This window comes from Peromyscus maniculatus, chromosome 21, assembly GCF_049852395.1.
Source record: "Peromyscus maniculatus bairdii isolate BWxNUB_F1_BW_parent chromosome 21, HU_Pman_BW_mat_3.1, whole genome shotgun sequence".
NCBI classification, from domain to species: domain Eukaryota; kingdom Metazoa; phylum Chordata; class Mammalia; order Rodentia; family Cricetidae; genus Peromyscus; species Peromyscus maniculatus.
The window spans coordinates 6534461-6556443 of record NC_134872.1 but is presented as its reverse complement, the minus strand read 5'-3'; the positions used below and the strand labels follow the sequence as shown (position 1 = coordinate 6556443).

General features: G+C 43.1%; 1 protein-coding gene across 3 annotated transcripts in view; it reads left to right on the top strand.

Moving 5' to 3' along the window:
• Fkbp5 (FKBP prolyl isomerase 5) overlaps positions 1 to 21983 on the top strand; it is a 126236-nt gene that overhangs the window by 60432 nt on the left and 43821 nt on the right. For all 3 annotated transcript variants that reach the window (XM_076558380.1, XM_076558378.1, XM_076558379.1), the window contains 2 exons: positions 15499 to 15624; positions 19228 to 19372. In XM_076558380.1, the coding sequence (XP_076414495.1) occupies positions 15520 to 15624; positions 19228 to 19372 (250 nt within the window). In that variant the 5' untranslated portion in view covers positions 15499 to 15519. The remainder of the gene's footprint in view (positions 1 to 15498; positions 15625 to 19227; positions 19373 to 21983) is intronic.

Here is a 21983-nt window from a genome sequence, read left to right as displayed (position 1 = left end):
ACCCTGTCTCAAAAAACCAAAAAAAAAAAAAAAAAAAAGTTAAAGGAGTCATCAGTCCTAAATATTTAATAGTTTGAAATATTTATGTACCTATAAACAGAACTTCAAAATACATGAATCAGAATCTGATACACCTTGAAGAAAGAGGTCTCTAATTATCCTATCAACTGATAGACCAGTGAACGACTCCCCCAGGGGAGCATCAGAAGTGAATGCCAACTACCTGAAGTGACATTTGTGATAATAGTCTATCCATTATAAGCCAAATACACTTTATTTTCAGTTTCACATAAGATACTAAGAGAGTTCACATTTTAGTTCATAAGACAGTGTTCAAAGATTTGCATGACTTGATACTCAAGTATGTATTCTGACCAAAAGGAATTAAATTAAAAATTAATGCTGGGTCTGGGCATAGTGACACATGCCTTTAATCCCAGCACTCACAAGGCAGAGGCAAGTAGATCTCTGTGAGTTTGAAGCCAGCCTGGTCTACATAGTGAATTTCAGGACAGCCAGAGATGCATAGTGAGATCCTATCTTAAAAAAAAAAAAAAAAAAAAAAATCAATGCTTGGGATTGGAGAGACAGGACCAGGGTTCAATTCCCAGCACTCACATGATGGCTCATAATATCTGTAACTCCAGGAGCTCTTCCAGCCTCTGAGAGCACTAGGCACACACATGATACACAGACAGACATGTGGGCAAAATGCCCATACATGTAAAATAAAATGGAAAAAATATGCTGGGTGCAGTGGTGCACCCTTTGAAACCCAGCACCTGGGAGACAGAGGCAGGTGCATCTCTGTGAGTTTGAGGCCAGCCTGGTCTACAGAGTCAGCTCTAGGCCAGCCAAAGCTACATAAACTCTGTCTCCAAAAAAAAAAAAAAAATTATTTTTAAAAATGAAAAATACCCAGAAAAATTATAAACATTTAGGAATGAACACATTTCTCAGAAACTCAAAGGTTATAAAACATTTTTGAATTTTAATAAGTCATCAAAATTTGTGATTTATAGTTATGGAAATACTCAAAGGACAAATTCAAAAGTATGAAGTCACAAAGAAGTATCTAGCTTACTTTTAAAGAAACTAAAGGGCTGGGCGGTGGTGGCACACGCCTTTAGTCCCAGCACTAGGGAGGCAGAGCCAGGTGGATCTCTGTGAGTTCGAGGCCAGCCTGGGATACAAAGTGAGTTCCAGGAAAGGGACCAAAACTACACAGAGAAACCCTGTCTCGAAGGAAAAAAAGAAAGAAAGAAAGAAACTAAAGAAAGATAAAAGCTAAACAGAAGAATCAGATCAAAGATAAAAGCTTTAATCAGGAAAATAGAAAATAGGAAGAGAGCAGGGAAAGCCAATGAAGTAAAAAGTTGTCTCTGGGAAACCACAAATATGGTCTATGAACTTCCAGCCTGGTTGACCAGAAGGACGAGAGAGGACACACATTACCAGTCGAGAGTGAAAGTAACAAAAGTATAGAACATGCAATTTTAGAAAGAAGATTAAAAACAGGATGAGTTGCTTTATGATAATAAGTAGACAGTGATTCAAGACAGCAATGCTTATTTCAGAAGTAATGAATAGCCTGGGAAGTGTTTCATCTGTTCAAAACAAAGAAAAGGCTGAATTCCTTCAAGGAAAAGTAAGCCTACATGGCTTTCCCTGAGGAATCTACCAGATGTTTGAAGAACCATAACATTAGTTTTGCACAGACTCCTGGATAACGTTGACATAGGGAGACTATTTCCTAACTCATTCTGTGATGCCAATGTTATAACGCCAAACTTGAACACAATAGTTTGGGTGGAAAAAGAAGCAAAAACAATAACCCTTAAGAACATAGTTCACATGGTGGCTCTCAACAGTCTCAGGGGATCTGAAGCCCTCTTCTGACCTTGACAGGCACCAGGCATGCACATAATGCACAGACATACATGTAGGCAAAATATGTACATAAAATAATAATAAGTCTTTAAAATTTGTTTAATAGAAAAAAAGAATGCCAGGGGCTAGACAGATGACTTAGTGGTTAAGAACACTGACTGCTCTTCCAAAGGACCTGGGTTCAATTCCCAGCACCCACATGGCAGTTCATAACTATCCAGGGGATTCAACACCTTCACACAGACATACACGCAGACAAAACATAAATGCACATAAAATAAATATAAAATTTAAATGAAAAAGACCTGTATTTTCACAAACAAAAGCTTGGGAGCAAATTGATCTTTGTATTTAAGAAAACAATCCTTGCCGGGCGATAGTGATGCACGCCTTTAATCCCAGCACTTGGGAGGCAGAGCCAGACGGATCTCTGAACTACAAGCCAGCCTGGTCTACAGAGTGAGATCCAGGACAGGCACCAAAATTACTACATGGGGAAACCTTGTCTTGAAAAAACCAAAAAAAGAAAAGAATCCTTGTTTTGTACTATACATCTTGGTATGTGCAGGTTTAGATAGGTTTAGATAACCCCTTTTCATTTCTAAATTTTGTTGTCATCATTTCACAATAGATTAACCCTGTAGCTTGACCCTGTAGATTGTAAGGGATTCCAGGATCATGATTAAAATCTCGTAATTGCAAAATTCCTTAAAGTGCTTGCTAGTAAACAGGACCACTATCAGATTTTAGTTGTGATGGGAGTCTTAGAAAGGAGCTGTGTAACAGATGATTAATGGCAATCGAAGTGGTCTCGCCTGGTGAGTAAAAGCAACTGTATTAGAAAAAGTATCAACTGTTCATGAATATATGTCCAAATTCTGAGATATGAATAATACCTGTTTGCCAAATGGCGATAGATTTTTAACCCTCAAGGATTAATTCCGCCAGCAGAGGGCAGCAGAGTGGAGCCAGCTGTGGGAGGCAAGAAGGCAAGATGGCACAGTAGTGAGTGTTAGTTCAGACTTCGGGAGTCCGACCCCATTGCTTTATTTTAGGCTCATTTAAGCACAGCACAGTCTGGTGGGAACTATTCTTGTGCACAACAAAGCGTGCCTAAGTCTCCGAGGAACAAAATAATCTAAATAACTACATTGACTCTGTAAAGTACATGTGACACCTTTCATAAAGTTAGGTTCTACAGCCCGACTAAGAAAACGAGTTTATGAGGAAGTGCCCAGTGCTGGAAAGTCCTCAGCCATACAGATAACACAATGTCACCAGGCTAGAAAGCACTTCTGCTCCAGCCTTCTGGGTGGAAAATGGCTTTTATATTCCTTCCCTTGAAGGATTAACACTATGTATTTAACAGTCTGGGTTCCCAGTGCATGTCTGTGAGCACAGAGACTTCCATACCCTCTAAAAAAGTCAACCCAGTTGATTATAGACTTAAATGTAAAGCACAAATTTATGAAATTTCTGGAAGAAAATCTTTGTAGTTTTGGATGTACCAAGTTTTTCTGAAGTAAAATCAGTAAAAGGAAAAACAATGGGACTAGTTATGGTAGTACTCCTGTAATCCCATTGTTAAGAGATGAGGCAGGAGAATCATTTGAGTTCGAGGACAGACAGAGCTACACAGCAAGCAGATCAGAGACCCCCTGGAGACCTGAGCGGGGAAAGAAGGTCTTAGAAAAGGACACAAGGAAAATTTTGTGGCTGACTGATTTTTCATTATGTGGATTGTGGTGGTGGCTGTATGGGCATGGGGAGAATGCACACATACTCACACATGGCACACTAGAGTCTGAGCAGTTTGTTGTGTTTCTCACTCACACAGTCTGCTAAGGACCATGCTTATACATCCTCCAGCACTTATAGTGTGCTGCTTGAAGTACTTCTCTTCAGTGTTAGTGAGGAGGAAGAATGTGTGCTGTGTGTGTATTGTTTTCTTACAATTTTAATGTGTTGTGGAATTGAAAGGCCAGGTAGCTGGGTGGTGGTGGTGTACGAATTTAGTCCCAGCACTTGGGAGGCAGAGGCAAGCAGATCTCTAAGTTTGAGGCCAGCCTGATCTACACAGAGAAAAAACAAAAAGAAAAGGCAAAGAAAGAAGAAGACAAAGACAGACAGACAGACAGACAGACAGACTAGGTAAGTGCCCTGGTGTGTGTTCTCTGACATGCTGAACGTATTTTCAGAATATCTGTGAGATAATAGATTTTCCTTGGCTATCAGAACTTGAGTATCCAAATGGGTGGTAAAGAGGAAGAAAGGGCAGAACAGCAGGAGAGCCCTAAATGTGGGATGAAGGAATACTGACTGTCTTCTTGGGAGAAACTCATGGTGTTGGTCAGCTGACTGGGTAACTATAATAAGCAAATGAATGGCTCCTGAAGGGCTTTGGATGCTGCTGTACAGGGCACAGGGCACATTATAGGTAAAGCTAAGGACTGGATAATTCCTATTCCAGCTGGTCCCTACTTTGTCACGTGAATTCTTTTTTTTTTGAGGGGGAGGGGTGAGGAGTTTTGAGACATGGTTTCTCTGTATCCTGGCTGTCCTGGACTAGCTCTGTAGACTAGATTTGCCTTGAACTCATAGAGATCTACCGGCCTCTGCCTCTCAAGTGCTGGGACTGAAGGAGCGCATCATTAAACCCTGCTTACATGAGTTCTTAAAAAGAAGAGGAGCTTTCTGGTTAGAAGGCAGGAGATATAACTACAAAGGAATGATGCAAGAGAACTACATTTGGCTCAGTTGGTAACGTGCTTGCTATGTAAGCACCAGGACCTGGATGCAGACCCCAGCACCCACATTAAAAACCACTTGTGGTGGTGTGAGCCTGGGAAGGCAGAATCAGGAGAGTCTCTGGGCTTGTTCAGACAGTCCAGCCAAATTTGCAAGGGATAGGTTCAGTGAGACCCTGTTACAAAAAAATAAGGTGGAGAGCAACTCAGGAAGGCACCTGAAGTCCACTTCCGGCCTCCGTGAGAATACACAAATGAATAACACTGAAAGATTAATTTAGGAACCAACAAAGAAATGCCTCATTTGAAGATGGAGGAGCGGACCACCGGCAAAGACTCTGTAGGTAGCACCTGGAATCTGGGGAAGGCCAAGGAGCGGTCGGCCCCTGTCCGTGTGTGTCTCTCCCCCCCCCCCCCATAGGCAGGGTCCACCCTCTTGCTTTGCTTTTTCTGCTTGTCTCGGCTCCAGAACTGCAGGTTTATAAACCGTGTGGTTTCACCTGTGAGCCTCTAGTCATGTGTTCTAGCAGCTCCAGAAAACTAGGGCTGTGTCTAAGGGAAGCTCAGAGCTAATTAATTGATTGATTCATTTGTTTGTTTGTTTGTTTGTTTATTGCCCAGAGGGCTAGAATGGGAAGTTGAGTTCTATAATACTAAAATAACTTTTTATTCCTTGGGAATTTTTCCCTTTCTGCCTATCAAATCTGACTTCCCACAAAACACAGATTTATTCATTAAAGGTAATTTCTAAATATAAAGTCTTAGAGCTGGAGTGTTGTTTTAGCCTAACCCCTACAATTTATAGCTAGGAAAATTGAGTGAGGGCAAAGGCTTTGTAGCCAGTGCCTGTAGATGAGGGTGTGTGCCTTTTGGCCTTTAAGCCACCTACCTTCAGAATGGGGACTCAAGATGGCCAAAGCTTTTGTTCTTACGTGAGGAAGGCTTGTTCACAGGCCCAAAATGCTATTCTTTTTCTTTAAAAATTGATTTATTCCATGTGCTCACAAGCCTTCAAATCTCCAGAAATTAGAAAGGTATACAAATTACAAACCAAATGTTACATATTAAATTTTGCTGTAATTTATCTTTAAGGTACAGGAAATTTATTTTTAGAGATAACTCAAAATGCATTCATTCATGTGCTTTTTTAGTACTCTTAAGGAAATCATTCTTTAGTGTTTTTTCAACTCTTGTTATGAAGTGCTGTTTTTGTACAGTTTTTATTTTGGACTTAAAATGACTTTTAAGAAACACAAGGAAGCCATGTTTTTAATATCTGCTTGATTTACATTGAAATGTTTGAATGAGACACTGGTTTATTACAAGAGAATGCAATATTTTATTTATGTGTTATGGATGTTTTGACTGCATATGTGCCTGTGCACCGTGTGTGTGTGTGTGTGTGTGTGTGTGTGTGTGTGTATGTGTGTATTATACCTGCAGAGGCTAGATAACATGGAGCTAGAATTACCACTGTTTATGAGGGGCGGTGTGGGTGCTGAGAATCAAACCCAGGTCCTCCATAAGAGCAGTCAGTGCTCTTAGCTGCTGACCATGCCTCCAGCTGTGGGATAGGATAGTGTATAAGACTTGGTTCTAGGTTTCATTTCTCTGTGAACCATCTTTCCTCTGATTGCCAGGCGTGTGTATCACGGAGATGCTGATGTGGTCCTGGTCCTCTGCTTGCGGTGGCGTGTACACAGATGCTTCCAGTTCACTTCACACCTACATGTTTAGTTTATCTTAGTTACCACTCCTGGGGAGAACAAATCTTATTTCTCATTTTAAAGTTACAATTGGGTGCAGCATAATTTTTTTCCAGATTTAATTTAGAGAAGCAATTTAGTCAGCTTGCCATGGCGTTTTAGCACTGATTCTTTATTCTGCCTGGTATTTTACCCTCTTTGTTTTGACTGCTTTTGAAATCACAGTTCTTTTCACCATTCATTGAGTGCTGCTTATATGTCCTTTATTTAGACTAAGCAGTGGAGGTATAAAAACAAAGGGACATATTTCACACTCTGGGGGTATTTATTGGTTTCTGTTGGGATGTTCTTAGAAACCAGCAGCAGACTGGGAACTAAACTATTAGGCGTTAATGAGTCACCTCAGGTTAATCTACCACTCTGGTACCAAGTAGAAATTTGATTTTTTTTCTTTTTTTTTAAGATTAAAAACATGGAGCCAGGCATGGTAGCATACGCTTTTAATCTCAGCACTTGTGAGGCAGAGGCAGGCAAATCTCTGAACTTGAGGTTAGCCTGGTTAATTTAGCAAGTTTCAAGCCATCCAGGATCCTATCTCCAAAACAAAACCAAAGAACACAGACCAAAGTTAAAGAGATCCAGAATGTACGTTTCATGGAGACACATGTTCTGTTGTAGTGTTTCCCCTAAAACACTGCCTGGCACAGCATAATTTTGGATTCCCCTCTTGGGGTTCAAACTCAGGACCTCAAAATCTCAAAACACAAAACAAAGAAAGATACTAAAATAAGTAAGTCAATAAGTGGAGTTTTTTTTTTCTTTCAATTTTATGTTTATGGATGTTTTCCCTGCATGTGTGTATTGTGTTTCAAGTGCATGCCCAATGCCCAAGAAGGCTAGCAGAGGATGAAGGATCGATCCCCCAGACCCAGAGTTGCAGATGGTTGTGAGCTCCCATGTGGGTGCTTGGAATTGGATCCACAAGCCCTCTGGAAGAGCAGCCAGCGCTCTTAACCACCCAGTCATCTCCCCAGCCCCTGAGTTGAGGCTTTATTATTAGGAAGAAGTGAGGAATATTGAGCATTATCATCAGTTGCTACAGCATTTAATAGCCATGCCTATCAGATAGACCTTGGGCTGGGGTTTTATGACTTCATATAGAGCCCTGTGGAGTTTGTTAGCAGAACATCAAGTCAAGAAAGTGCAGGAGAAAGCCTGGACTGCCTGCCTCAGCAGGTGGATGCGCACTGAGGGTTTAGAAGATTGATAGGGTGGGAGCACAGAGTGGGAGAGCAGTCTCCTCAGTGCTTTGGGAATAGGTCCTTCAACCTGTCACGGTGATGCTCAGCTTCTTCAGCAGAGGGTTTCAGTTGTGCTGCCCAACGTACAAGTAATCAGCAGTGAGGCTTGGGCCGTAAGAGCTCGAGAACCAGGCCAGGGTGTAGCTCAGGTAGAGTGCTGCTAGCATGCACAGGCCCTGAGTTCAGTGTCCAGCAGTGGTGGTGACAACATTTTCATCTTAATTACCATTAAGCTCCCTAGTGTATAACTGTCCCCAGGGCTGTCCCCCAGATGTGCTGAGAGCACCCCTGCTCAGCGTGTCCCCACTAGAGTTCCTGTCCTGGCTTTAGAGAGCACTTGCCGTGACCCCTGGGACCCACATGGAGGGAGGAGAGGAAGCCTCCTGGCAGCTGTCTGCTGTGGCATGACACGCCCCCCCCCCCCCCCCCCATTCACACACCAAGTGTAATTTTAAAACGTTGATTAACGCGAAAAGAAAGAATGAGAAGTCCTGATGGCTGGACTCCCTTAAGTTTGAAAAGACTGTGAAAGCAATGTAAAAGAAGTGGAAGTCTCTGGGTTTGGTGGCACCTGCCCTTAATTCCAACATTTAGGAGGTAGAGACACGCAAATCTCCCGAATTTGAGGCTGTTCTAGGATAGCCAGGGCTACAAAGAGCCTCTGTCTTAAAAAAAAAAGAAATCTTCAGTAGGTGTAAAAGCGTCGGTTAGCCTGCTCCTCCCATTATTCTGTTGTTGTTTCGTTGAGAGCGGGTCTTGTGCAGCCTTCGACAGCCTTACGCTCCGGGTCCTCCTGCTCCTGCCAGCCTTGTTCTCTAGTGGATGTCACCTGTTTGAGCAGTGTGGCGGGGCTTTGCTTGCTGAGGATCTTTGCAGACTTCTTGGAATACATATATGCAAATACATACACATTGCTTCCTAAAAGCAGGACCATGCTACAAATTGTTCTGTGTGTGCCATTGTCTTTTCTCTTAAGATGTGTTGGTGCCTGGTGTGATGGCGCACCCCTTTAAGGTGGGCAGATATCTGTAAATTCGAGGCCAGCCTGGTCTACATAGGGAGTTCCAGGGCAGCCAGGGCTGTATACAGAGACCCTTTCTTTAAAAAAAAGAAAAAGAAAAAGAAAAAAAAAAGGCAGCTAGGCCATGGTAGTGCACACCTTTAATCCCAGCACTCCGGAGGTAGAGGCAGGCGGATCTCCATGAGTCCCAGCCCAGCCTGCCTGCCTTGAAATAGTAACAACAAAAACCAAAAGGATGTGTTGGCACGTCCCCCTTTTTTGTTTCTTTGTTTTTCTTGTCAGTATTACAAGGTGGTTTTCCTAAGTGGGTACGGCTTCACCTGTTCCATACAGGTGATGCCTGCAGCTGTGGTAACCCTGAGGAGAAACGATGATGAAGACAGACAGACATTTGACGTTTAGGTGGTGTGCCTGTGTAGCTGTAATCCAGTGACTCTATTGATATCTGCAGCTAGAGTGACCCGTTCTGATACAAGCAGTTTGTGGTGCCTGCACTCTTAGCATAACTCTCAGTGCCTAGGAGACCAAGTCATCACTGGGCACCATAGTGACGCACTTTATCTACCACAATGGTGTTCTCTTTAATGCACTTTACCTACAGCCAACAATGGTTTCTTTTTGAATGAACATTCACTTAAGAAAGATTTCTTTCCTAGTTCCATGTTTTGAGTGTTTAATGCTTCCAGGCTTAGCTAGATAACTGTCAGCTGCACGTAGATGTAGCTCATCCTTTCACAAACTGTAACATTTTATGGTTCGCATTTCCACATACTCAGACATTTTCATGACCGCCTACCTAAGGAAGTACTTTGATTTGGGGCTGGAGAGCTTGCTCGGTAGCGGCCCTGACTGCTCTTCTAAAGGATCCAGGTTCAGTTCCCAGCACCCACAACTGTAACTCAGGGAATCGGACACCTTCTGGCCTTTGTAAGCACCAGGCATGCATGTGGTGTGCAGACATATAGTCAGGCAAAGGACCCATGCACATAAAATAAAATAAAATAAAATAATATTTAAAATAAGAGTACATTTTTAAAAGAAATATTTTTATTTAGCAACACTTTCAGTTTAGCTCTAACTTATACAGCCTGGGAATATTGAACTGATGGGGAACCTTTAGCACATCCTTCTCTTGAATCATTACTTTTCATTCCCTCGTGGCTCTTATGAATTTAACCCTTTACTTCCCTCTGCCCAAAGCATTCATTTCTCTGCAATCCTGCTGCAAATACCAAACCTTCCACCTGTCATCTTGGCGTCCTTACTCGTTTCTCTTCTGCTTAACTTCAAACTCAGAAGACCCTGCCTGTCCCTCTTGCCTCTTTAACATTGCCAGCGCCTCTGAAGACACTAGGGAGCACACAAACTCAGCACTTTGTGTTTGCCTTTTTAAAACAACCTGTAGCCAAATACTTTTTCCTAAGAAATGTCCTATCTTATTCTAAGTAGTATATGCAGAAGATGTGAAGTTACAGCCACAAAATTACAAAGTGCTGAGGAAAGTGAGCAGTCAACTAATAAAAATCATGTAAAAATGAACATTACTTTTAGGAAAGTCTCTGAGGGGTTGGGGATTTAGCTCAGTGGTAGAGCGCTTGCCTAGCAAGCGCAAGGCCCTGGGTTCAGTCCTTAGCTTCGGAAAGAAAAAAAAAAAAAAAAAGCAAGTCTGTGAAACAGAGTAAATACTGGCCATAGCTGCTATAGCTGCTGACGAAATGGGGCTCTAAAAATTCCAAAAGAAATTCCCTCCCGACATAGAGCAGAAAGGACAGCGATGGAAAGTGAGAGAAGCAGTGGTTCCCAGCCACATCTGGCTGCACGCCGAGACCATGTCCCCAAGACCATGTCCTGTGCTGTGAGGACGGGAGACCTGCAGGGGCTGTCGAAAGGAGGTCCAGCAGGGCACCTCTCTGCACCTCTCTGCTCGTTAGAGCTTCAAGCAGCTTTGAAACACTGTCACTGTGGTCGGGGGCTTTAAACAAGGAAGCCAGTTCTTACCTCCTGTTTTTGGTCTTTTTTTTTTTTTTTTTTTTTTTTTTTTTTTTTAAAGATTTATTTATTACATATAGTGTTCTGCCTGCATGTGTGCCTGCAGGTCAGAAGAGGGCGCCAGATCTCATTACAGATGGTTGTGAGCCACCATGTGGTTGCTGGGAATTGAACTCAGGACCTTTGGAAGAGCAAGCAGTGCTCTTAACCTCTGAGCAATCTTTCCAGCCCCACTGTTTTTGGTCTTTCTACCAACTTTTCTGTCACACTTGGGATGGTCTGGTGTAGCCACTGTGGCATGAGAACAGCAGTCCTGTCCATGGGCATGGGGAAAGCTTGAAATAGTTTCTCATTTGGGAGGTCTAGCCATTTGGTTAGTTAACTGTGGTTTTCAGGCCCTGTTGATGAAATGCTAATTGTCTTCTCGTTGTTAGGTCCTGTCTCAGGTGCTTGCTGACCAGCACTTTGGAGAGTGTCCTTATCTGGCATGTCCATAACAGAAAGAACTGTGTGTTCCCTTTCTGCTGCACTGGGAAGCAGTTTCCCCCTCTAGCTAGTGCAGTACAATAAGCTGCTTTATCATGAATTAATAATAGTGTTAGGTAAGAGTGACTTTAAATCCAGACTGCAACTAGGGTGAGGACAGAACAGAAGACGCCATTAGGAAAGTACTGAAACTTCTTCAGTTTGCCTTATAAAGGGTTTTAAGAATTGTCCTGTCTTTTTTATGGAACACAAAAAGTAAAAAGATTATTTATTTGATTTGTTTGCTTACAAAAACCTATGCTTCTGGTGGACTAAATGGAATGCAGGGGGAAATATTTGGGAAATTTAGTTTATTTCTTTATTCTTTAAGATTTATCTGACTTTGAAACCTAGCAAAGGGTTTGTTTTCTTGTCCTGAGGATTCCTGGTCCTTCTCTTCACATGGACTCAGCAATGCTGTTAGGAGCCGTTCTCTTAGATTTACAGAGCTTGCATTCCCGTAAATGCTGAATAAGTTCTTTTGTCAAGATGGCAATTACAGAGCCAACAAATGGGCTTGTGGGGATTGGGTACTTATTTGAATAGCAAGCCAAGTTCTTCTTTTCTTTTTAACTTAATTATTTCTCTTTTGAGAATTTCATATATGAATACTATATTTACATCATTTTTCCTTTAATTCCTCCCATGGCCCCTTCTCAAATCCATACCCTTATTCTTTAATTAGTATTGTTACATGTGTGTATGTATAAATTTATAAATACAACCTGCCAAGGTCGTATGGTTTTGCTTATATGTGGTTAGGGCTGACCTCTTTTATTTTTTATTTTATTTTATTTTTTTGGTTTGTTTGTTTGTTTGTTTTTCGAGACAGGGTTTCTCTGTGTAGCTTTGCTCCTTTCCTGGAACTCACTTGGTAGCCCAGGCTGGCCTCGAACTCACAGAGATCGGCCTGGCTCTGCCTCCCAAGTGCTGGGATTAAAGGCGTGCGCCACCACCGCCAGCTGCTGACCTCTTTTTGAGAAGGTCTCCTATTGCTCAAACCCTGGATCCTCCTGCCTCCAACCCCAAGTGCTGGGATTGCAGCTAGTGTATGCTGCCACCACCAGCGTGCACCTAGGTGGAGAAAACATTTTTTCTCTCTTTTTAAATTAATTAATTAATTAGTTTTATGTGTGTAGGTGTTACCTGCATGTATGTCTGTGTCTTGTCTGTACACAGAGCCCGTAGAGACCAGAAGAGATGTCCTGGAACTGAGTTACAGATGATTGTGAGCCATTATGTGGGTGCTAGGAATTGAACCTCAGTCTTCTGTGTGCTATCAACCACAGAGCCATCCCTCCAACCTTCCAGTTAAATATTTTTAAAAATTTCTTTTAGTTTTTATATGCATTGGTACTTGACCTGCATGTCTTTGTGAGGGAGTTGGATCCAGTGGATCTTTTGTTACAGACAGTTGTGAGCTGCCATCTGGGTGCTGGGAATTGAACCTAGATCCTTTGGAAGAGCAGCCAGTGTTCTTAATCACTAAGCCATCTCTCCAGCACCCCCCTAGCTAATTTTTTTTTCTAAAAGAATAACACACAAATAATATATACCTCTCACTACATCACTGTGAGGCTGTTTGTCTGATTGTTTCTGCCACAGAGTTTGGTTATGACTCATGTCACCTATTAAAAGGATATTACTCAGATGGGGTTTCTTAAACTGTTCCCATTTGTGACCCCTTTTTACTCAAGAAATTTTTATGCAATCCCAAATATATAAAATAGGTGTACATGTTAAACATTTATTGATAATAAGTCATTAATAGTTTATTTTAAAATAATCTTTGGTGTACATATATTTTTACTACTTATTAAAGATGAAAGCAAATATGCTTCCCAACAGATGGATGTGCTTGTTTGGTACAATCCCAACTCAAAGATAGACTAATTTGATATTACATGCTGAGAAATGGCAGTAGGAAAATATTAAGTCCCCGTTGTATGTCCCCAAAGCAGAAAACTTTGTATGTGCAGCAAAACCCTGCTTGTGGTAGTGTGCAGTAGCCTCCGGTCTGAGCCGAGGGGTTGCAGGCGGTCCTGTTTGGGTGCTTGGTATGAAGGCATACACAGTCAAGTGGACATGTGTGCCCAGAACCAAGACCTCAGCAGAGTTCCAAACATGACATGACCAGCACTGCCAGGACACTGAGTTCCTTATGAGTCGATAGTTGAACAGATTTGGGGCCATTGTGCATTCAGAAACCATCACTGCTGGTTAGTTTCTCTCTACAGTACTCAGTTTTGGGTTATGATAACCCGGTTAAAGCTTTGTTGGGAAGGTCCTTTCTCCTTTCCTGGTAGGCAGTCTGGGGTGGTTCTGGGGACCATTTTCTCAAGAACTTTCCACCTAGAGTTTTTAATTTCTCTGGTGCTTTGGTCTTGTGTTCTGTTGATAGAGGTCCGTGTATCTGTGAGAACCTAAGAAACATACTTCCCATGGATACTGGCCATGACCTGCTCCCTCCAGATACTTAAAAGGCCATCTCTTTCTGCTGTTTGGGTGCTTCACACAAGTTCCCAAGTGTCAGAAAACATGTCACAAGCATCGGGTTTCCAGAAGCTTGTCTGGTTTTCCTTATTATCTAGTCCAGCATCATGTAGACTGGGTACTTAACTTAGGTTCTTTGTTTGAGAACAGTTTGTTCTGGCCTTTCACTACGCTGAGACAAACATTTGGACTTTTCATTCTGGTATAAACTGTGCTAGAAAATCAAGAATGGGGGCTTGGCCCTTGGATTTTGGTGTTGTCTTTGAAGATCTTTCAGCACAGCAGGTTTCTCACACTGACGACATCTTAGCTCTTTTGGAAATGAGCTGAAACACTACATTCCGGTTGTCTACTCATTAGTTCTAGCAGTAGAATGGTTTTTCACAGTACAGAAGTGGTTTTGTTTGGTTTTGACTGTAAACGGAGTACCCAGGAGTCTGTTCTTACCTATGTGGAATAGCTTTAGACGTGGTCAGTTCTCAGCTGCGTTTTGTAGTATCTTTAACCTCAGTACCCAGGAGGCTGAGGCAAGAGAATGTCTATTTGAGGCCAGTCTGGGCTACATAAGAACCTGTTTCAGGAAATGGCTAATTCTTCACTTTCCCTGCTCAGTCACAGAACAGTATAAAGTTAATCATAGCAGTAGACAAGTGTGTTTTGGTTAGCCTGTTAATTACTGGTAATATTTTTTGGCCTTGCATGAAGAAGTGTCAGGTGACATTAGCAATAAGAGCTACTCATGTAGCCGGGTGTGGTGGCACACACCTTTAACCTCAGCAGAGGCTGTTAACGCAGAGAAACCCTATCTTGTTCTCTAGTACCTGCTAAAGACTGAACATGAACATAACCCGTGTTCTCAAAGACCCTTGAAATCTACCAGGAATGCCTCCTAAATATCAACATTCAACTAAGAGCCAAGGAAGGAGGAAAAAATGGGCAGAATGACTCGTATGCACGCAGTGGAGCGGGCATGTGGGGGGAGAAGGCTATCAAAGCGTGGGTGTGGGAAAGGACTTGATTAGTTTGACCTGTGTGGTGTGTGCAGAGAAGTAGCAGAGGCTAGATCTGAAAGACAGGGCAGCATCCTACTGTGAGAGAGACATTGAGTGCTGTGGGAAAGTGAATTTTGTTCTCTCCTTTTTGTGTGTGGGGACTGATTTTGTTTTGTTTTTCTTTTTCTTTTTTCTTGAGAAGGTATCTCCTGCCCCAGGCTAACTTGGAACTCATTATGTAATCCGGATTGGCCTTGACTTTGCAACTCTCCTGCCTCTACCCCTGAGTTCTGGGATCATAGGCATGAGCCACCACACCCAGCCCCTCAAACCTCCTTCTATAGTTGTTTGAAGTGAGCAGTGGAAAGTGTCGTCTTCCAGAAGGTCCAGAGGTGACGACAGGTGCTTGCGTTTTTGAGCTGTGGTCTCTGCTGTTCCTTAGCTGTCTCCTCTCTGATGCCTGACTGATAACTTCCTGTCTAGCAGAGCACCTGAGAAGCTCCTAGTTCTCTCAAAAGACTATGGCTGCTGTAGGAGAAGGATGCTGTAGCGTTGTGAGAGGGCAGCTTCTCCCTGTGCAGCTGTGCTAGGGAATATAATTACCAGCAGACCCGACTGGTACTACCCTCTAATCTAGGGCCAGGGCTAGACGGGAAATTGAAGAACTGGGTGATGTTTTATTTACCTGTCTGATGACATCAATACATGCACGAAGCGAACACTTTTGTTATTACTTCTGATGTTTTAACTCTATTAGTCTTATGTAAGCTCGGGGTTTTTCAGGTGCATTCGGAAATGATATTTTCACGGAAGAAAACACCTTTCTGTTGGCAGGTTTTCTACTCACAAAAGACAATGACTACTGATGAAGGCAGCAGCGACAATGGAGAAAACCCGGCCGCCGCCGTGGCTGAGCAGGGAGAAGACATCACCACCAGGAAAGACCGAGGAGTGCTAAAGGTAAGGCCACAGCTGTGTAACGTCGGGGAACTGCTGGGTGGGAGGGAGCTGGAGAGTTTATCCAGCCTTTTTTGTGGAGGGGAAGGGTGGCCGGTGTTTTTAAACTAATGCTAAGTAGCAGACACTACATACAGCTCAGTTCTCATCTGTCTTCATAATGGGGCTGTTCATCTCAGATCGTACGTGCAGCTGAGGCTGGGCTGGGTAAAGTGACTCGCCCTGGTCACTCACACCTTAGGCCCTGGAGGACAGCACAAGTTACGCTGGATTCCAACAGGCTGCACCCGTACCTCAGCATGTACGTGTGAATTGCTGTCTTAATGTACTGTGTGAGTGTACTGAAGCTACCCAGTGACTGTGCTAAGGACTTGCCAGAGGGAAAGCAGAGGACTTAGTTTTTATATACAAGTACTGTCTCTGTGTGTCATGATGTAGGAGCACAGCCATCATGTGTTTGGGTCATCTTTCCCATTTATTTAAAGCACAATAAATACCTTTTCATGTGTGTGTGTGTGTTGCGTGCATGTGTGCACACATATGCATGTGGACTTGCCCTCTGTCTGCATATCTTCCTCAATCACTTCTCTGCCTTATTTTTCTGCAAGACAGGGGCTTTTATCAACCTGGAGGCTACAGTTTTGGTAAGGCCGTGTAGCTAGCCAGCGCCTGGGATCCACTCGTCCCTGTCCCCAGCACTGGGGTCGCAGACACACTCTGTCACGATCAGGATTTACATAGGTCCTGGGGATCTGAACCTGGGTTCTCCTGCTCACTCAGCATGCACTTTACCCCGTGAGCCGTCTCCTCAAACTCCTCACATGCTTTCCTTGGCAGCTCAGCAACAGTGTTACGGAGACAGCACCCTTTTAACGATGGTGGTACTGGGGTGGTACTTAGGGCCTCATCCATTCTAGACAACAGCATCACCAGCTCTGTATTTTTGAGACAAAGTCTCACTAAGTTGCCCAGGCTGGCCTTGAACCTGCCATCCTCCTGCCTTAGTCTCCTAAGTAGTTGGGATTGTAGGACTGTGCCACCAGGGTATGCCAAATTCTCCCACTTCATAGGTGAATTGGCCGAAACTAAGAGGTTAAATGACTTGAACACATTAACTAGTTACTTGTCCCACACTGTTGTCACACATGTTTTATGTAGTTAATTTTTCTCTGATGAGCTTATTTTGCATATTCTCAGTGTTCCTGCCAGGTAGAAATTGAGCAGCTCTTGTGTTGGCCCTGCTGGGTTGGTTCTGTCTCTCCTTGCTCATGTGGAAGCCTCTCTTCTGTGCTGGTCTCCTGAACGTCTCTGGATTCCTGTTGTCTCCCTCTGTGCTCTCAGTCCATGGTGTCTTCTTCCGGGGCTTCTCAGCCTTGGAACTCTGATTGCTCATCCAGAGCTCCAGGAAACGTCTCAAGACCCTGGAGAGTTTTCAGGCTGTCTGCAGCATCTCCCACCTTCTCTTCAGTGTGCCAGATTCAGAGACCTGACCTCCAAGGTCCCTCAGACCCTGTGTGTTCTGTAACAGAGTCCTGGGTGGTTCATAAAAGAGGTGTTTGTTTTGGCTCACAGGTCTAGAGCCTGAGAAGTCCAAGAACGTGGCACGCCTGCATCTCCTCGCTTCTAGCAAGGGCTCAGTTCACTGTAGAAAGCAGAAGGGCAGTCAGGCAGTCTGGGAGGCAAACACAAGGAGTGGGCAAGATTTTTACAACTCTACCAGGAGCTCACACAAGCAAGGCATTGATTCCACCTAACTGCCTACTTCCTCTTGAAGGCGTCGTGTCCCAACACTGGCCCAGTAGCAGTCAGATTTCAGCATTAGCTTTAGATAGGACAGATCATATGCATGCTTTATCCAGACCACAGTATCCCTCTACTGGGAGTGTACACTGCTGCCTAGCCTGCTCAGAGCTCTCTAAATAAACAGACAGTAAACTATAGTCTCCTTTGTTCTAGGGAGTAAATCTAAAAACAATGAGTTTTAAGCCAATTATAAATGTTTGTGGTTTGAAGTTCTTTAGGTCGTAACATCTGTTACTGTCTAGATCCTCCAAGTTACCACGGGGCTTTTGGTGAAGATTCAGTGGGTCTGGCAGCTGTGACCTGGAGCATTTGTTAACCTCCCTGGGTTGTTTTCTGTCTGTAAAATTTATAATAATACTAATCAAGAAAAGTAAAAGTTTGGGTTTGCATTTTTTTCAAATTAATTAAGACTAGATTTTTGTCTTTAAGGCAACTTAAAACTTATGCACAAGTTTCATCTTGCTGGCGAGACAGACACACACACACACACAGGAGCACACATGCATATCCCACCCCCGCTCCAGAGTGATGCTGTAGCATCTGTTTCCATTGCAGACGGCCATCTGACTCCCACAGTCCCATCCCATGGGCCTGGGTGTTCTTAGTCGTCCTAAAGTGCAGATCCCCACCTATGACTGCCACCGGCCTAGTGTCACGTGCAAGTTAGGGACCAGAGCCTCTCAGATTTCATACGGGTTTTTTTAAAGTGCTTTTGAATTTTTTCTTTTAAGGCCTGGAAGAGGCTGTGTGATAGTGGTGCACACATTTAATTCCATCACTCAGGAGGCAGAGACACGCAAGTTCTGTGAGTTTGAGGACATCCAGGGCTACACAGAAAAACCCGTCTCAAAAAAAAGAGAAAGAGAAAGTTGGGGAATCTAAGTTCACGGTGTTTGTGTGAGGGGGGGCTGCAGAGACACATCTCCAATAATTTAAAAGCAAGTAATTATATATGTGAAAATCAAACTTCCCAAAGAGGATGTTATCAGATGTTAACTGCTATCTTACGTGCCACTGAAAATGGCCCCTTTGGCATAGATGATTGACAGGCTAAATTGTACCACCACACTCCTGGATTGAATTTTCTCTTCCAAGAATTGGCCAACTGCATTAGCAGTTTGCTCTGCTAAGAATAAAAAAATATTCTGAATATTATGATGGCTGAATATTTTCATTTTGGAGTTGTTTCCCACCCCCTTTCTCTTCACTAGAAAACAAGTTACTTGGTATCATCCAGGTCTAGATTTTACAGATTATTCAAATAATGGAAGTGTAACCTGTTACATCAGGGTGAATAGCCAAGTAGAGTCACAGCCTGTCTTTAGCAAAGGAGGGAAGTAAATAAGCCATATCTTTGAAGCTTTGCTGTGGCTATCCAAGTGGCTGTTGAAGAAGTCCTGCAATCTTTTTGGCCCAGTTCAGTGTGTGGACTTTCATCCTGGTCATCAGCCTGTGTTTGGGGAGATGTTAGCATCAGAGTGTGCGGCGTTAAACCGCCAGCTGAGGTTGATTCTGCTTTGTTTTGTCTCAGATAGGGTTTCACGCACATCTGTGTAGACCAGGCTGTCTCCTGCGGTGATCCTTCTACCTCTGCTTCTGCCTAATTATTTTGAGAGAATGTTGCAGTGAGTAGTAATAGTAAATGCAGGAAAAGGCAGTTTTCTGAGAGAACAAGGAAGGAAGCCTTGAGGAACCAGGGTGAATTTGCAAATCTGTCTGTGTGATGAGTAGCCTGTGTGGCCTTTTAATTCTTTTGTAAGAAAAAGCTCCTACATTTTTCCCCCTTGTATTTGTCTTTTCTAGATTGTCAAAAGAGTGGGAACTAGTGAGGAAGCCCCAATGATTGGTGACAAAGTTTATGTCCACTACAAAGGAAAATTGTCCAATGGAAAGAAGTTTGATTCCACTTACGATAGAAACGAGCCGTTTGTTTTTAACCTTGGCAAAGGTAAGAGGGAATTTTTGCAATGTTGCTTCGATTTGTTTCTATTTGTATTCTATAGAAACAGTGGAACCTATCCCTGGCAAGGGTGGCTCACAGATCCCTAGGATCTCTGAGATCCTTTGGGATCCATGCCATCAGTTCATTTCCTAACAGTGCGAAGAGGATGCCTTTATAACTAACTGACATTTGCATTGACAGACTAACACCTGCAGAGACACAAACTGCTGGTACCTTAGTGTGAGTCAGGGCAGGGACAGCCGTCTCTGCCAGCAGTCTGTTATCACTGCCTCTCCCTTACCCTTTACACAAAGGGGGTGTCTGGGTTTACCCCAAGGCTTGGTAAGTCAGCACAGAATCACACTGACTCACCCTAGTCTTGAGATTCACATAGTGTTGCTGCTGTGTGGAAGAACAGTCATGAACAGAGAGCCCTTCTGTGTACCCTCATCTTCAGGGAGCCTGCTGCTTTTGTAGTTGGGACCTGAATTAGCTTAGTGGTTTTCATGAAACACCATTTTTACTTGAAAGAGCAAACTAGGACTATTCAGACTTCGCAGGTATCTCCTGAAGTTGAATGAAGTAAACCTGCCACTTTAAGGAACACAACTAACAATGTCTGTGCCGTTGCATTTCCAGGTAAAAGGGTCTAAACATTTCTGTCTGCTGTGCACCTACAGCTTCCTGAGATATGAGACTTTTCTGTGAGAGCAGTGGGTGTTCATGAATGTGATTTCTCTGCTGGACAGTGAGATTTGTCACTATGAGAATATCTTCCTAACTCAGTCAGATACATAAGGTCAAGTGTGGTAAGCAGGCCATTCAAAGTACAAGCTGAACCAGAGGTTTTGGCACAACACAGCATGAAGAGACCTTTGGTGAGCTTTGAGAGTCCACATTGCAGCTGACCTTTTGAGCCTCTCGTCCACTTTTAACACAGTCACCTGGGAATCTGTGACACTACTTTCCTGCCATTTCTTAGCTCTCTGGGTTTGCACTTCTCCTACCTCTTCAGTGAGGAGTAAACAAATGAATTCATCTTGACTTACATTAAGTGAAACACATTCTACTTTTATATCGTTAGCAATGACAGCTCCGGATTAGGGTGTAGTTCAGTTGTTAGAGTACTCCCCTGGCATCCACAGAGCCTGAGTTTGATCCTTTGGTATAGTGGTACAGGCCTGTAATCCCAGCACTTGGGCGATTGGAGGCGACCATAGAACAAAGAAACACCAGCCAGGCATAGTGGCACTCATCTCAGCAGCTGGGAGGTGTCCTGGTTAGGGTTTCTGTTGTGGTGATGAACACCATGACCAAAAGCAAGTTGGGGAGGAAAGGGTTTGGCTTACATTTCCACATCTAGTCCACCACTGAAGGAAGTTAGAACAGGAACTCAGCAGGACAGGAACCTGGAGGCAGGAGCTGATGCAGAGCCATGGAGGGGTGCTGCTTACTGATTTGCTCCCCATGGCACGTTCAGCCTAGTTTCTTAGAGAACCCAGGACCACCAGCCCAGGAATAGCACCACCCACAATGGGTCGGCTCTCCCTCATCAATCACTATTTAAGGAAAAAAAAAAGAAGAAGTCCTATGCTAATTTTGGGATTCTAGTTTGACTTTAGTGTTTTATTTTGAGACATAGTCTTCTGTATATAGCCCTGGCTGTCCTGGAACTCACTATGTAGAACAGGCTGGCCTTGAACTCAGAGATCCACCTGCCTTTGCTGGGATTAAAGGAGTGTGCCCCCACACCCAGCTGGACATTAGTATTTTAAATAGAACTATTATGAACCTGACTATAAAAACTTTATTGAAAAAATGCACGTACAACAGAGTGCTGCATTTCTACACTGCGTGTGTGCCCATTGCCTTTTCTGTACTCTTTTAGACTCTTTCATCATCTTCACTGAAAACAACTGTGGGCATTAACTATAGACTGCTGTGTAATGTTGAGATAAAAGAAATGCACACCATTGCGTAGATCTGCCTAACGTAGTGCACACTTGGGTGTTTATTATTGTTATTACATCAGAAGATTATTGGCTGGCTTTAAAGTTTTTACGTCAGTTACAATAAAAACTATTGTAATGGCCTATGTCGTAACTCTCCTTATCGCACAGGCACATAAACCTTCTAAGTAATGCTTACCAGTCTCTTTGTCCCGTGAAGTTGGGAAAGAGAAACTGAATCAGTCTGTGCACTAGTTGTTACCACTGTGGAGTGTGTTACAGTGTGAGAGGGGGAGATAGCTTCCCTCATGGGTTTATCATTCCTTTTCTTTGGGGTGGTGGCGTCCAAATTCATTCTCTCCCAGAAGCATTCTTTCTTGATTATAAAATACTAAGTAAAACAAAGCAAATACTTTCTTAAAGTTTCTTGTCTATCTCCGTCACATTTTGGGGGTTAGAAAAATTGAATGTCCAGTTTTCCAAACATTGTTATTGCTTAAAAGTCTTCTTCTTTTTAAATAGTGTCTCTTTTCTCCCTTGTTAAAAGAAATCACTAAGTATACAACTTTTAAATATGTCCTTACATTTAAATATGAGTATATTTAGAATCCGATAGCATGAAAGTGTTTTTACGTGTGAGGAGACAGAGGTACAAAGAGGTGGTTATG